The sequence below is a fragment of the Anabrus simplex genome, chromosome 7, assembly GCF_040414725.1.
Source record: "Anabrus simplex isolate iqAnaSimp1 chromosome 7, ASM4041472v1, whole genome shotgun sequence".
Lineage (NCBI taxonomy): Eukaryota > Metazoa > Arthropoda > Insecta > Orthoptera > Tettigoniidae > Anabrus > Anabrus simplex.
In genome coordinates, this window is record NC_090271.1 from 183327693 (window position 1) to 183341538 (window position 13846).

At 37.0% G+C, this 13846-nt stretch overlaps 1 protein-coding gene across 2 annotated transcripts in view; it reads left to right on the forward strand.

The window, feature by feature from the left end:
- LOC136877449 (zinc finger protein chinmo) overlaps positions 1 to 13846 on the forward strand; it is a 314891-nt gene that overhangs the window by 86203 nt on the left and 214842 nt on the right. For both annotated transcript variants that reach the window (XM_067151498.2, XM_067151500.2), the window contains one exon: positions 4302 to 4481. In XM_067151498.2, coding sequence (XP_067007599.1) covers positions 4302 to 4481 — 180 coding nt within the window. The remainder of the gene's footprint in view (positions 1 to 4301; positions 4482 to 13846) is intronic.

Below are 13846 nucleotides of genomic sequence, written 5' to 3' on the forward strand. Positions count from 1 at the left end.
TTCGGAACATCTACGAGTAATCTTTCTCCCAGTACAGCTAGATATTCCATGGAGTGTATGTAGCCCAACTCTCGTGCGTCAGTCCAGCTGGCATGGCATCAACAAGTAGATTGTGTCAGTTACGGAAGGATAAAATTACGCATATTCCCGATAGCAACATCGAGGATACAGTACTAAATAGTGACAGTGATTCTGAGTTTACTGCTGGTGAATCAAGCATTGAATAATCTTCAGATGATGAAAGTGATACGGATACAAACGTTGATGCAAGTGCTATGCTATGGCAGAACATTTCGAATGAAGATGGCGGGCCAATTGAATATCCTTTCTCCAAACAAACAGCGTTAAGGGACGTCACTCTACCAGTTGGTGCAAGACCACTGGAATAATTTAGCTTGTTTTTTAACAAAAGTGTTATTGAGGGTATAGCCAATGAAACTAATAAATACGCTGAGGAAAAAAATCGTAAACTGACACCTCCAATGAAGCCTCGGTCTACGTGGAGGAAACGGACAAAGATGACATTTACTGAAATTTTAGTGTTTATTGGTGTTATTCTCAACATGGGGCTTATCAGTTACCTAACTTACATGACAACTTCTCCCAGCAATTTTTTTTTTTGCAATGTTTTTCCGCGAGATAGATTTATGCGGATTTTCTGTATGTTGCATGTGGGTCCTAATCCTGGAGATATTGAAAATGATTATACCATTACTAGGACACAGAACATCAGATATCTTTTGAAATACGTACAATCGCGGTTCCATGAATTTTTCGTACCTGGCAAAAATATATCAGATAAGTCTACTGTTAGTTTCAAAGGGAAATTAAGTTTCAAGACCTATAACTGTAAGAAACCGAACAAGTGGGGAATAAGAATTTTTGTTATGGCTGATAGTGCTACTGGGTACATTAATTCTTTGATTCCTTATTATGGAAAAGTTACTGCAGTTGTAAAATAACCTAGATTATGCTGACAAACTGTTCACTACAGTGATTGTCTGCAATTTGATAGACGGGTTGGCTGTTGCAGTAGGGGGATCAGTGGAAGGTTACAAGGTTTTCACAGACAGATCATCGTCGTCAGCTTTAACTCATTTCTGAGCATAATCTTCTTCCATGTCACTTCACTCCGAACTTACGGTGACTAAACAGTCCAATCTTAGCATGGAAGAAACAACCACACAGAATTGTTTTTGAGGGTGTGGTTGAGCTGCCCTGATTTTTCGTGCTCGTCGCTTGGCCTCTTCGTAACGGCTCCATTTCCCTTCAGACATCTTAACAGCGCCCGGGATGATTTGTTGCCAGGTTGAACGAGCTTCAGCAAGCGATTCCCAGGTTTGTGGATTCAGACCTGTGAACTTAAACTGGTCCTTATAGTGCCTGTTAGGACCTCCATGAGGTCTGGTGCCAGAAAAAAGTTCACCAAACGGAGTCTGACTTGGAAGTCTCGTATCATCCATCCGGCGGGTATGTCCCATCCACCTAAGCTGATGATCAGTGATGGTTGACTGTACAGTATACTATCAGCATGCACTTTCTCAAGAACAGCTACTGTAGGTTGGCAATGTGGTCTTCTCACTTGATCCTAAGGATGGATTGAAGCTTTTGTTGCTGGAAGCACCCAAGCTTTTTAAGGTCACATCGGTATAGGATCTAGGTTTCACAACCATACAGTAATGTTAAGATGACAACAGCCTGGTACACCATAAGCCTCGTGTTCACGGTCAGATCTTTGTTCATGAAGACCCAGTTCGATAGTCGCCCAAATGCTGCATGGGCAGCACCAGTTCTCTTCTCCACATCCTCTTCACGGTAACAGCGCACAGATAGGGTACTACCAAGGTATGAGGAGTGGTCTACCTGCTCCAATGATGCGTCTGAGATGGAGATCTTGAATTGTGGGAGGGTTGTGGCCGGTGAAGGTTGTGCTAGGACCTTAGTCTTTTGAACGTTAATTGTGAGACCAAATCGATCACATGCACCCTTGTAGGAGTAAACCAACTGTTGTAACTCCTCTGGTGTAAGTGCAGGTGATGCAGCATCATCTGCATACATCATTTTGGTAATCTTTGTAACCTGAGTTAGGCCCTGGGTAAGAAATAAATTGACAATAGATCAAGTAAATGGTATTACATCAGTCTTGGGACTAGTTTCAGCCACCTAGTGGCCATGTTCAGCCAAATAAAAATGAAACAGATTGTGTATACCAGACAAAGACAATGTTGCAGGAATAATTATAACATTAAAATACATATAATAACGAAAATTATGGTTATGATCTTCTTGTCATAATATGATGTCTTTGACTTAGGACCTCAGGCAAAGAAGTAAATCTCTGATATCTGATGTAGAACAAGGAGGAAGCAGGCAGGTCATGTAACAAAGGAGTGGATAGGGAACAAGGACTGAAGTCAATTTCATTTCTTATAATTGCACTTCACTATGGAACTAAAATGACCTCCATCAAAACGGTATCTGATCTCCATGCCTGGATTGTTTGTAGGTGATTCATAGAGCATTGCAGCCACATACAGTGCAAATAGCATTGGAGCAAGTACACAACCGTGTTTTAGTCCATCAGTGATAGGAAATTCACAGACTTATATTACACTAGTGTCAAGCTTGGCTGAGGAACTTACGAAACAGAAATGTCACCTTATTGGTACATTTATTCTTGGCAGGATAGGAAATCCACCAGATATAAGAAAGGGCCTGAAAGTGAAAGTGGCTGAGATAAAGGCTTAGAGATGTTATGGTCTTAGGGTGGAAGGACAAGGGTGTCGTTTTGATGCTGTCTACTTGTCATAACATTGCAACACAAATTGTGAGCTCATATGGAAAAGGAGGCCAACAAAAGGACACACTGAAGCCAATTGTTGTGTGTGATTACACAAAGGAAATGGGCAGGGTTGACCGGGCCGATCATTTTTCTGCTACTTATTCATAAGAAAAACTCTAAAATGGCGGAGAAAAATGTTTTTCTGGGGATTAGAAATAGCCATTGTAAATTCATACATAATTTACTGCTCGAATATGAAGTTTGGAGCTAAGCCCATGGACCATCTCAGATTCCGGAGGCAGCTGATAGAACAGCTGATTGGTGATCATCGTGTTCCGAAGAAACTGTTTCACTCGTCAGCCACAGATAAGGAAAAAGCAGAAAGACTGGATGGAAGACAACACTTCCTTGACTAGTGGGCTAAGAACAAGCATAAGGACTGTGCTGTGTGTAGCAACAGGAAAGTGAAAGGAATGTGCCGTGAAACTACTTAGTTTTCTGAAACGTGTTCAAATAATCCAGCTTTGCACCCTGGTGTTTGTTTCAAAAGGTTCCACACACTGAAAAACTACAAAATACAGTAAGACTTGAGCATAAGTGTATCAATAAATTATTTATACTGTTTTGTGTGTTCATAAGCAATAAATAAGTTTCACATGTTTTTGACACAAATGAACGCTAGTGGGCTGAAAATAAAATTTCTCAACCAGCGGGTGGAAAGGGTTAAAATAAGTTCCAGATTTCATGTTCCTAAGTATTTAAATATTTTAACAGAAATATTTATACATTTCTAAATTGAATGTGATGTTCTTTTAAGAATGCAACATGGCGTTTTTTTTGTTTGTTTTGGCCTACTAGGGACCGTAGCTATGGTTTTCTGCTTTTTCTTGGCCCAGTATGCTTTCATTTTCTGGCTATGTGCCTGCTTCCTTCCATCCGTCCACTTAGGTCTGGTGGTCCCTGTACTCTTTTTGCTTGTGAGGGACAGTTGGAAGACTCCCTGTGGGATGGCCTGTTGGTACTGAGATCGGTTCTCTGTGGTCCCTAATGGGATCTGTAGTTCCTCGAGGTCTGATTTTACTTAGGTTTCTTTTTCAGGTAAAATACTGTTACCATATGTTTTCTTTTTCACATAGTTTATAAATTGATTTAATCAGAATTAGTTTTGGCAGACTGAAGAACGTAACAGTTATAAATTCTTGTCTTATGTGCAGAATTTGTGTAAAAAATTATTTTATCGCAAATGGGAATTGTGCAGGTCCCAACATATAAGTTATTTTATTATCTCATAAAAGTTGTAAAGTGGAATACTGCATGTAATGATCGTGGATTAATGGAAAATGAAACTAAGGCTTACAGTAATACTTAAATTATACACTCTCTACAGTATGTCTTTGTACCCATAATTTTAGTTTGTTTCTAAACTAAAACTTTAAATTGTAGTTACCGGTAGTGAAATTTGTCATACTGGAATTGAGGGGAGTATACAACTTAAATGTTTTTTTCCTTTTCTTTCTAGATTTAAGGATAAAAATGGAGCTGTGTGGTCATGGAGAAGAACAACAACATGGGAACACTGCTCCTTATGCAGAGACAAGTGCCGACCAAGCTCCTGAAATGATTACTGCCAATGTGTGGAATTCAGGAAGTAATACAAAATTGATATCCATCAAAGGGAGTGCCTCCACTACTAGTGATAGTGAGTTTCTAGAAATATTGTTTTGCAGATAATGCTAGTAATGGTATTGTTTCACAATATTGATGTTTTCTTGTTTCTACTTTCTTTTAAATATTTATAAAGGTCTTCATTTTCCAAAATAAGGGATAACAAACTTTTCAAGTAGTTTACATCCCTGTAGGACTTACTACAAATCTAGCTTCAGAAAGTAACAGAACACTGACAAAAATTTTAAAAAATGTTCAGTGTTAATGTGTATTACATAGCGAGGGTAACAATTACGAGGATTTATACAAGTTTTATTAGTTGTTTAGTGAAAAATATCTTGTTGATACTGTTAACTGTTTCGGAATTATCAGTATATAAATCTTGTAGCACAATTGAAATTAATACAATGTATACAGAACAAAACATGGAATTGATAGACTGACTTTATTCTTATACAATAGAAGAATTAAGTGTGGTGTTGAGGAGGTCAGCCACCTCTAAAGTATTGCAAAGGCTCGAAGGAGGTAATTTATTTACTGTTAAAAGACAGCATTAGGACAGTAATCGGCAGTTAAAGCTCTGTTTAGTTCATTAAATTATGTAATGCTTAATTCTCATTTTGACATTGTTTACTTACTGCTACCTAGAACGAAGTAGTGGCAAAAGAACTGAATGTGGAATACTGTAGTTGGCTGGTGTGTATCTACTTCTTGAATAACAAGAAACTTACTTTGCAGAGAGAGTGACCACCTTTTGCTAGCCACAGCCATTGCCAGAATCATTGATCCGAACCTCCATCTCAGATGAGCTGGGAGACAAAGTAAACAATTAAAACATGGAAAATAAGTGGGAACAGCCTACCTTTTGGTAATGCATTACAAATATTTTAACACTAGATCTGCCGGAATATGTTATATACCTGGAACCGCCGATGTGGTCATTTTGACCGCTATTGCAATTATATTTTTGTTCTCGATAAGCATGGTTACTCATTATTATCGTTTTGCCTCTGTTTCTGTACATTACTTTATAAGTTTCAATATTTATTTATCAATAAAAAGACGCCACACACTTGTTAGATTGTCGTCAGAAACATGCTGCTTTGAATATGGAGTATGTCCTGGATTTTCTTTCAAGGGGGTATGGTGAGTAATCCAATCAGGTGTCATCTTCCCAGTCTGCTACAGTTCAATCCCTGATGCCATCAGTACCTAATTGTGCATTATCTGGCTATGGAGGCTTTTACCTTGGCTGTCGCGTCCCCTATGATACCATGTTTTCCGGGTTACTGTTTCTACAGCTGTGATAGAATAATTGAAAACTCGTCAGTACTCAGCCTATGCGAGACATCATTATAATTTTATTTGAATACGGTATAAATCAAGGAATTTCAACCACCTTGTTATGCTGATAGTTATAATAATACTAATATAAACTTACCTTCAACCTGAACAATCTGTTTTTCAGCGTGATCTGAATCATTTCTTTCCGAGTTATCACTTGACTGGTAGTAATCTTCGTAAGCATTTTCTGTTTGTAGGTCCTTTTTATCTGGACTACATTCTACATTAGACATATCTTCAGGAATGTCATGCATTAGACTCAGCAACTGATGGTTTACAATACATTTTTACTGTAGGCCTACTGTGGCAAGCTGACGAATTTTAACACTACTGGAGACACAGCGAACATTATTCTCGTACAATTCATATTATATCCAAGTTCCATTGATGTGTTTTTGAACATTACCGTTGTTGATAGGATAATTATAAGTAGAGGATTATATCTCAACGAGAGATGTGTGTTATAATAAATATTATTACGATAATTAATACAGCGGTCAAAATTATCGGTCCGGCGGTAGTAGGTGTACCAGTTACTAACGCACCATCCATTGATGCAAAATGAATTATATTTAATATGGATTTTCCTGACCACTAATCAGGAAAAGTCACTGCAGCTCAAAATCCTAGAATAAAAACTGTAGTCAAGATTGAGTTTGGAAAATGCGTAGCGGTCCCCTCGGTTCTAGTGTTAAATGTGTAAAAGTAATGTTCATTCGACGTAAACATTACATGTATGTCATCTGAATTCGTTTAGCTTTGCTTTACACTTCGAAAAGCTTAATTGATACTAGTGCTTTAAAGTAGCTTTGAAAGGGGTGAATTTTCGACTGATGGATTAGCTATTATTACAAGTTTCTTTCTTGTTAATAGTCGGTAATATAGCATTATTAATGAAATTAGTAGTCTTTGTCTTGGTGTTCAGAATATAGTTAACTATTGTAACGCTTCATAAGCTTTGACTTCAAATGTTAAGTTTATATCACATAGTCGTCAACTACTGCAGAACATATTATTGACTACACTCGTCTATTGGTGGGTTTAACTACAAAATCTTACCTCTGATTCATGGTTCACTCATACAAAACATTTCTGTGTGAGTTACATGACTACATATAAATAATTAGGATTGCAGCTGTTGTTGTTGCTTTATATCCTGTGCTGTGATCAGTGTTTTTACTACATAATCTCAATTTTCATTCTGAATTATCACATACAATATTTTTACCTGAGTTGGACAAAGCATGCTAATTAGGTCTATAAAAGTGGTGTTTTCACTTCCGACTTAAGCACCGCTTGCACTTAACACAATCTCAATTTACATCCACGTTTGTTCAATCTTATTGATCACACAAAATATTTAAGAATATAAAGAATCTTTCTGGGTAGGGGGAACGTTTGGTAATTACTTATATTGGCAACGAGAAAGGTTTCATGGAAGGAGAGTAACTACATTTTGAATCTGACTCCACAAAATACTTTTCATAAGCAAGTGAATGGAGATGTATTCTAAGAATGCTTTGTTAGTACATTAGAAGTCCGCAATAGCGAGTACAGCATATAATGAGAATTCCGTTATAACGACAATATCTTTCTGTCCCTTCAAAATTCCTATATTAAACTGTGTGTCGTCCTTCGGTTACAGCAAGAGACCTATCACTGACGCATCCGTTATTACGAGCGATTAAGAGCCCGCGATTTTTTCCGTTCCCGATATTTATGCACCCCAGCTATTACATTGCATGCGATCGATTACCTTCAGTATTGTTTCCTCCCTATGTCCACTAGCGTTCTCGTCGACTTGACTATTTTCACCATTTTGGTCCGTATCGACTTATATACAAATTTCCATAAAATAATTTTCCGCCTTGTCAACACTTTATACACTTTATTCTATTTAATTACCGTACATGTTTTGAGAGCCTCTGCTCTCTTCCTCAGCGGTGCCAAATACTAATTATCTTAGGACTATGGTTCATTGGTATCATATTTCAATTATATATTAAAATATATTAATTTTTAGAGTAATATTGTAACTAATTTAAAATTCATATATTTTAATATATAATTGAAATATGATACCAATGAACCATAGTCCTAAGATAATTAGTATTTGGCACCGCTGAGGAAGAGAGCAGAGGATCTTGAAACATGTACATGTAATTAAATAGAATAAAGTGTATAAAGTGTTGAGAAGGCGGAAAATTATTTTATGGAAATTTTCTCGTCGACATTCGAAGGCGATGTCGGAGTCGATTTGTACTACCCGTCGAATGCTGTTCTGTAAAGAAAATTCAAAATGAAGGACGACAGTTTTGTAATAAATGCATAAATAACGTGGCCGATAGCAATTGTTAACTCTTTAAAAATAAAGACTGAGGTAAATGATCTCTTACCGAGCTCAATAGCTGCAGTCGCTTAAGTGCGGCCAGTATTCAGTATTCGGGAGATAGTAGGTTCGAACCCCACTGTTGGCAGGCCTGAAAATGGTTTTCCGTGGTTTCCCATTTTCACACCAGGCAAATGCTGGGGCTGTACCTTAATTAAGGCCACGGCCACTTCCTTCCCACTCCTAGCCCTTTCTTGTCCCATCGTCGCCGTAAGACGTCTCTGTGTCGGTGCAACGTAAAACAACTAGTAAAAAAAAACCGATCTCTTAATTTGAATGTTACATACGGAAATTAAATAAGAATGTGATACACCTCAAGATATGGCAGAGTATATCACTGATTTCAGAGGATAGTTCATATATTCTTGCTTCTATTTAAATTTCGGAAAGGCTATTTACATGTAAATTTTTAGCGAGGAGGTTATCATTTCTGTACATGTTTTTCAAATATGTTTTCGTGATACATATACGGTCAAGTTAGGTGATGCCGTTTGAAGAAGAAAACTGAAGTGTTTGCCACAGAAACCTCTGGAGTGATACCGCATTTCTCCGAATCCAAGACAACGTTTTTCTCTCAGAATCTTGTGCGAAAACTCAAGGGTTGTCTTGCATTCGCGGCCTAACAGTAAGTTAATGGATACCACTGGCAACTACCGCAGTAACTACGCTGCTTCTCTTCACCCCCGCATGCGCACGCACACACAAAATTCGTTGACAATAAACGACCGCCTCTTTATTATACATCGCTAGCCGCGACAACCGGTTGTACAGCGCCTGTGTGTAACGTCACTGGATCTCAGTGAAATTAGTAGTAATATTAGTACTAATGTGAGCAACGCTCCTGCAGAACAAATAGATGGGGAAATCGAAGAGGAAGTGCAAAGAGAAGACTGTGTTACAGCTCAGCAGGCGGACTGAACACGGTCCCGTGATGCTAATAAAATAAAATGTTTTACAGTATTCCTTGTTCCGCAGTTTGTGGTATGAAAGCCTTTTGTTTTCATGTATATTTAAATCTTTAATGGTCTTGTAAGTAAGAAATTTCTCATGATATGAAGCGACACTATATTTCCTCCAAAATAATCCCAGCGCCAATGCAGTTTCAATCCAACAAATATGCAAGGCTCAGTGGGTTAATAGGTAGACCCTACTTTCTCAAAAACATTTCAGTTTCAGGCACGACAACAAACACGTGTGTGATCTGAGTAGAGGTAAGGCACTGTACGATGACATGGCAGGAATAAGCAGGGAATGAAGTGCTGTAGGAAAATCATTATAAATTTGTGAAAAGAAAAATTCAAGTAACGCTTGGATTTATCGGAATCCCGGATTTCAGAGACTCGATTGTACACATGAACAGCTCCGACAGTGATTACAACTCCATGAACAGCATTGAGAATCTCACCTATCTTTCTTCAAGTGACTAAATTAGCGAGTACATTCATCTTCAGAATTGTGTATATTGAATATCTTCTTCATTCAATCTGGTGATTGTTTAAATGTTGCATTCTTTTTATAATCAGTATGTTTACATGCAGGATTGAAATTGATTTGAATACACTTCCTGTACTGAAAATGCCATGTAAACGGGGAATCAGTCCGGATTGAGCCTGGAGGTTGATACGGTAAAATTTGCGGTAGTATTGTACTCAGTTCGAATAGAGTTCCGTGTAAATGTAATGCTACAGAGATCGTATTGAAAACAACTGAAAGACTGTGTTTACACCACATGTTTCTTTTGTCGAAAACAATTGTCACAATGTAATTTGCACTATTTTTCTTCATTAATGAATGGCCGATTAAATGTTTTCAGGGAACAGAATCGCAAGAAAATGACAATTAGTTGTTGCTAAAAGTGCTTTTGATACATCCATACAAGGTTACTGCACTTCGCTAGTCTATTTAAAAAAGCATCTCTGAAACAAACATTCTCTTCGCATGGGACTGGAATAATACAAACGTTTGCAAGAAAAAGATATTACTTCATTTTATGTTTGTTTTTAGCATAGAAAAATTAAGTGGGAATCATCATAGGGTGAAACTAAACATGGTACCTTGGAGCTTTCAAAATTATCACATTGCAATAGATTATATTGAACAAAGAATATGGACAATATTGATATCAGTGTGATTCTGCATAGTTTATTTATGTCTATCTTGCTTGCTGGATTCAATATGAAAATCAGTACTACATGTGAACGGGGATCGTATTCAGTGTGATAATTGTGCTCAAATCGGTTTCAATCCCCACGTAAACGTACTAAATGTTAGTTAGGGGTTATTCAGACTGTCTAAGATCTTTCTCTACTTGCTTGTGGCATTTTGATCTCGTACGTTTGATTTGCAGAAATTTGTGTATTCGATAAGCAAGTCTGGTGTTATTAAATCTTTCCAAGTGGCTTAAAAATTGAATTTGTCACAGTCTCATTGTTTCAGCAAGTTTAGATATTTTTTTTATATATTTCAGAGTTGGGTTTTGGAGTGAAGTATTTAATTTTTAATTCTGGGCCGTAAGATTTTTCTCATGATTTTCTTTTCTTTAATCTCTAATTGTTCCTTTAAATTTTTATGATGTAAATTGAGCATATCTGAAGCATAAAGAGCTTCAGGTTTGATCACTGTTAAGTAATGACAAATTTTACTGCTCCAGAACAAGCATTTTTTTGTTATAAACATTCTTTGTGTATTGAAAAGCAATTTCCATTTTCTGAATTCTTGAAGCTACTGATTTATTTTCATTGCCATTTTCAGTGATCCATTTACCTAGGTACTTAAATTCCTTTGCTCTTGCAATTTTATTCATATCAGTACTAAGTTCAGATGGAGCATTTTTGATGTTTGTCTTAAATTAAGTTTTTTCATACAAAATTTTAAATCCTATTTTTGCTGCTTGCTCTTCCAGTATCGCAATCTGTTTCTGTGCTTCACAGATGTCTTTGGCAATTAATGACATAACATCAGCAAATGCTAAGACAGTCTGTTTCAAAACCCTTAATTTTTGGGCCTAGTTGGTGACATGGTGCATCTGCTTTCTCCACTCTCTGACATCTTTTTCGAGAGCACAGTTAAACATGAAGGGGAGGGTCCATCATCTTGATGCAGTGACAGCTCTTGATCAATGCCACTAGTGCGGCCCGATATAAAGCTTTTGACCATGAATATGTGATTGAGGCAGGCATTTTTGATAAATGGGTTGCTATACGGTACTGTACTACACTGTACTGCACCACAAAAACTCCAAAAGGCAGTACATATAGCAAAATATATCAGTCTAAATATATACACTAAATAGTTAATAATAAAGAAATAGAATTGAACTCGCCAAATGGCACATTACTTACACAGCAGTTGAGCATGCCTATTTTCAATCAGTCACTACAGATCTGCATTTAGGGCAGTTGCCCAGTTGGCAGATTCCCTATCTCTTCTTTTCCTAGCTTTTTCTTAAATGATTTCAAAGAAATTGGAAATTTTCTTCTGACTGGCAAACTTTTCAATGACTCTGTTGTTGAAATTGGAAATTTCACCAATTTCCTCCTTATGAATTGAACAAACAGCAAGTGAATTCAGTCTGTTATGACCCATACTATTCGTACAGTAATTCTTGATTCTTTTTAATGTGCTTAAACTTTGCTCTGCTTCCGCTGTTGAAACTGGAGTAGTTAGTGCAATTTGTAGAGTTTTGTGTACCTCAGAGAATGATTCTTCGAAGGAATGTTTCATAAAGAATGTGAACAAATCACAGAAGGAATATCTTCAAAAGTATCATTACGATAAATCACTGAAAGTTCATTTATCAATTTCTCTTGGGAAATAAATGTACTGTAACTCGATGAAAAAGTGTTGAATAAATTCGTTGGGAAAATTTCTCTGAACCTAGCAAACTTTTGCGGATTAATAATTTTGAAATTACTATATATATGAGCCTGCTGGAATCGGTCTTTCTGTTGGTTGATCAGTATATCACACATTTCCTTGGCATCTACAGTCAGATTTACACTAGAGACACTAGAGCTGTATTTAGATCTTTAGAACATTCATCTTCATCCACCTGGTACCTTTCAGTGTTCTCTCTTCTTCCAGAAACAGCTGATTCAAAACGTTCTAATGCATTGGATATGGTAACTGCACTGGCACTCTGCATCTGAATCATGTTGTACAAAATATCAACAGGTTTCATAATCTCATAGAAGTATTTCAGAAAAAATAAAAATTCTGAATTGTTAAGTTTTTTTGAAAACCAAAACACTCCTTTATTGTTATATCTCAACTATCTTCGTTCTCAATCTTCTCAAAACATTCCAATAAATGTGATTTGTTTTCATGAACACTACTTTAACCCGAGACAAAGTTCCATCTTGTTGAAGAAACTGTTGGAATCCGCTTATTGCAAACTGATCGCAAGACATCACTTTTCTTAGGCGATGAAGAGAAAAACATAGTGAATCCTGTAATGTCTGCGAAGAACTACCTAACAGATTTTATGTTCTTGCTACAAGCATTTCGTATTGCCAAATGTAGTTGATGAATGTAACAGTGAACGTAATTGGCATACGGAAAAGAATTGTGCATCAGAGCCTGAACACCTTCCTTACTCACTTGTATCACTTTGGCTCCATCAGAGGCCTGACGTATGAGCTTTTCCTCAACATTGAAAGTTCAGACCGTTTTTTCAGAACCTCACTGAGACCATAGGCTGTCCTATCAGTAACATTCTCAAAGGAAAGGAACCTTTCAACAGGCTTGTTCTTAATGTACCACAATATAACAACAAATTGACTTTGGCAAGTAATGTCTGTTGCTTTACCTGCCTGCACAGACAAAAGTTGCAGCGTTGATATCTTTGACCAAGTCTTCAATGTACACTGGATACATACAATCTAATAGTTTGTTTTGTATAATGTGATTTATACTGTATTTAGAAACTGATGTGCGAGTGCTGTTTAGTTGCTCATCTAACACACTGCGAGATTACCAAGAAGATACAACAAATCTAAGAAATTACCACCGTTTGCTTAGTCCTGTATTTCATTATGGCCCTTCAGTGCTAACTCGTGAGTTCCACAAAATTTTAATCACTCGACTAGTCTATTTAGTATGTGTGTATTTTTTGTGACTACTTCGTTTTGTTTCAGGATTGAAATTTTATATGCAGAGTCAATTTGTGCACCAATGTTAACAGTCCCAAATATTTTGTATTTACAGGCATTTTCTAAGTGTAGTGCGCTTTCCTTGTGAGTTTTAATTCGTTCACTTAAATGTTTTAGATCCTTACACTCAGTCGTTGACCACAATCCTTCATAAAATAACACACAGTAAAAACTAAACAGACTTTTTCTCTTCACTCACTGTTTTAACCATGACTTTTTACCGAACCATGCATTACAGAAAGTTATTTTTTTTCTTGCCATCAAGTTGAGACAACGTGAAATCATTTGGTTGGTAAGCACGTAAACGTTTAATATGTATATTTTTTTCTAGACCTGATGAATTGAAGGGAGTTTTTAATAAACAATCCACTCTTCATCTTAAATTAGACACTTGCTTGTCCACCAAACAATTGAGAATTGCTGTACCTCAATAATCACAATTCCCCGCGCGGCCAATGAAACATGATATAAAGCCAGCGCAACGGACCGGGTTCGTCTGGCCCCAAACGGCGTACT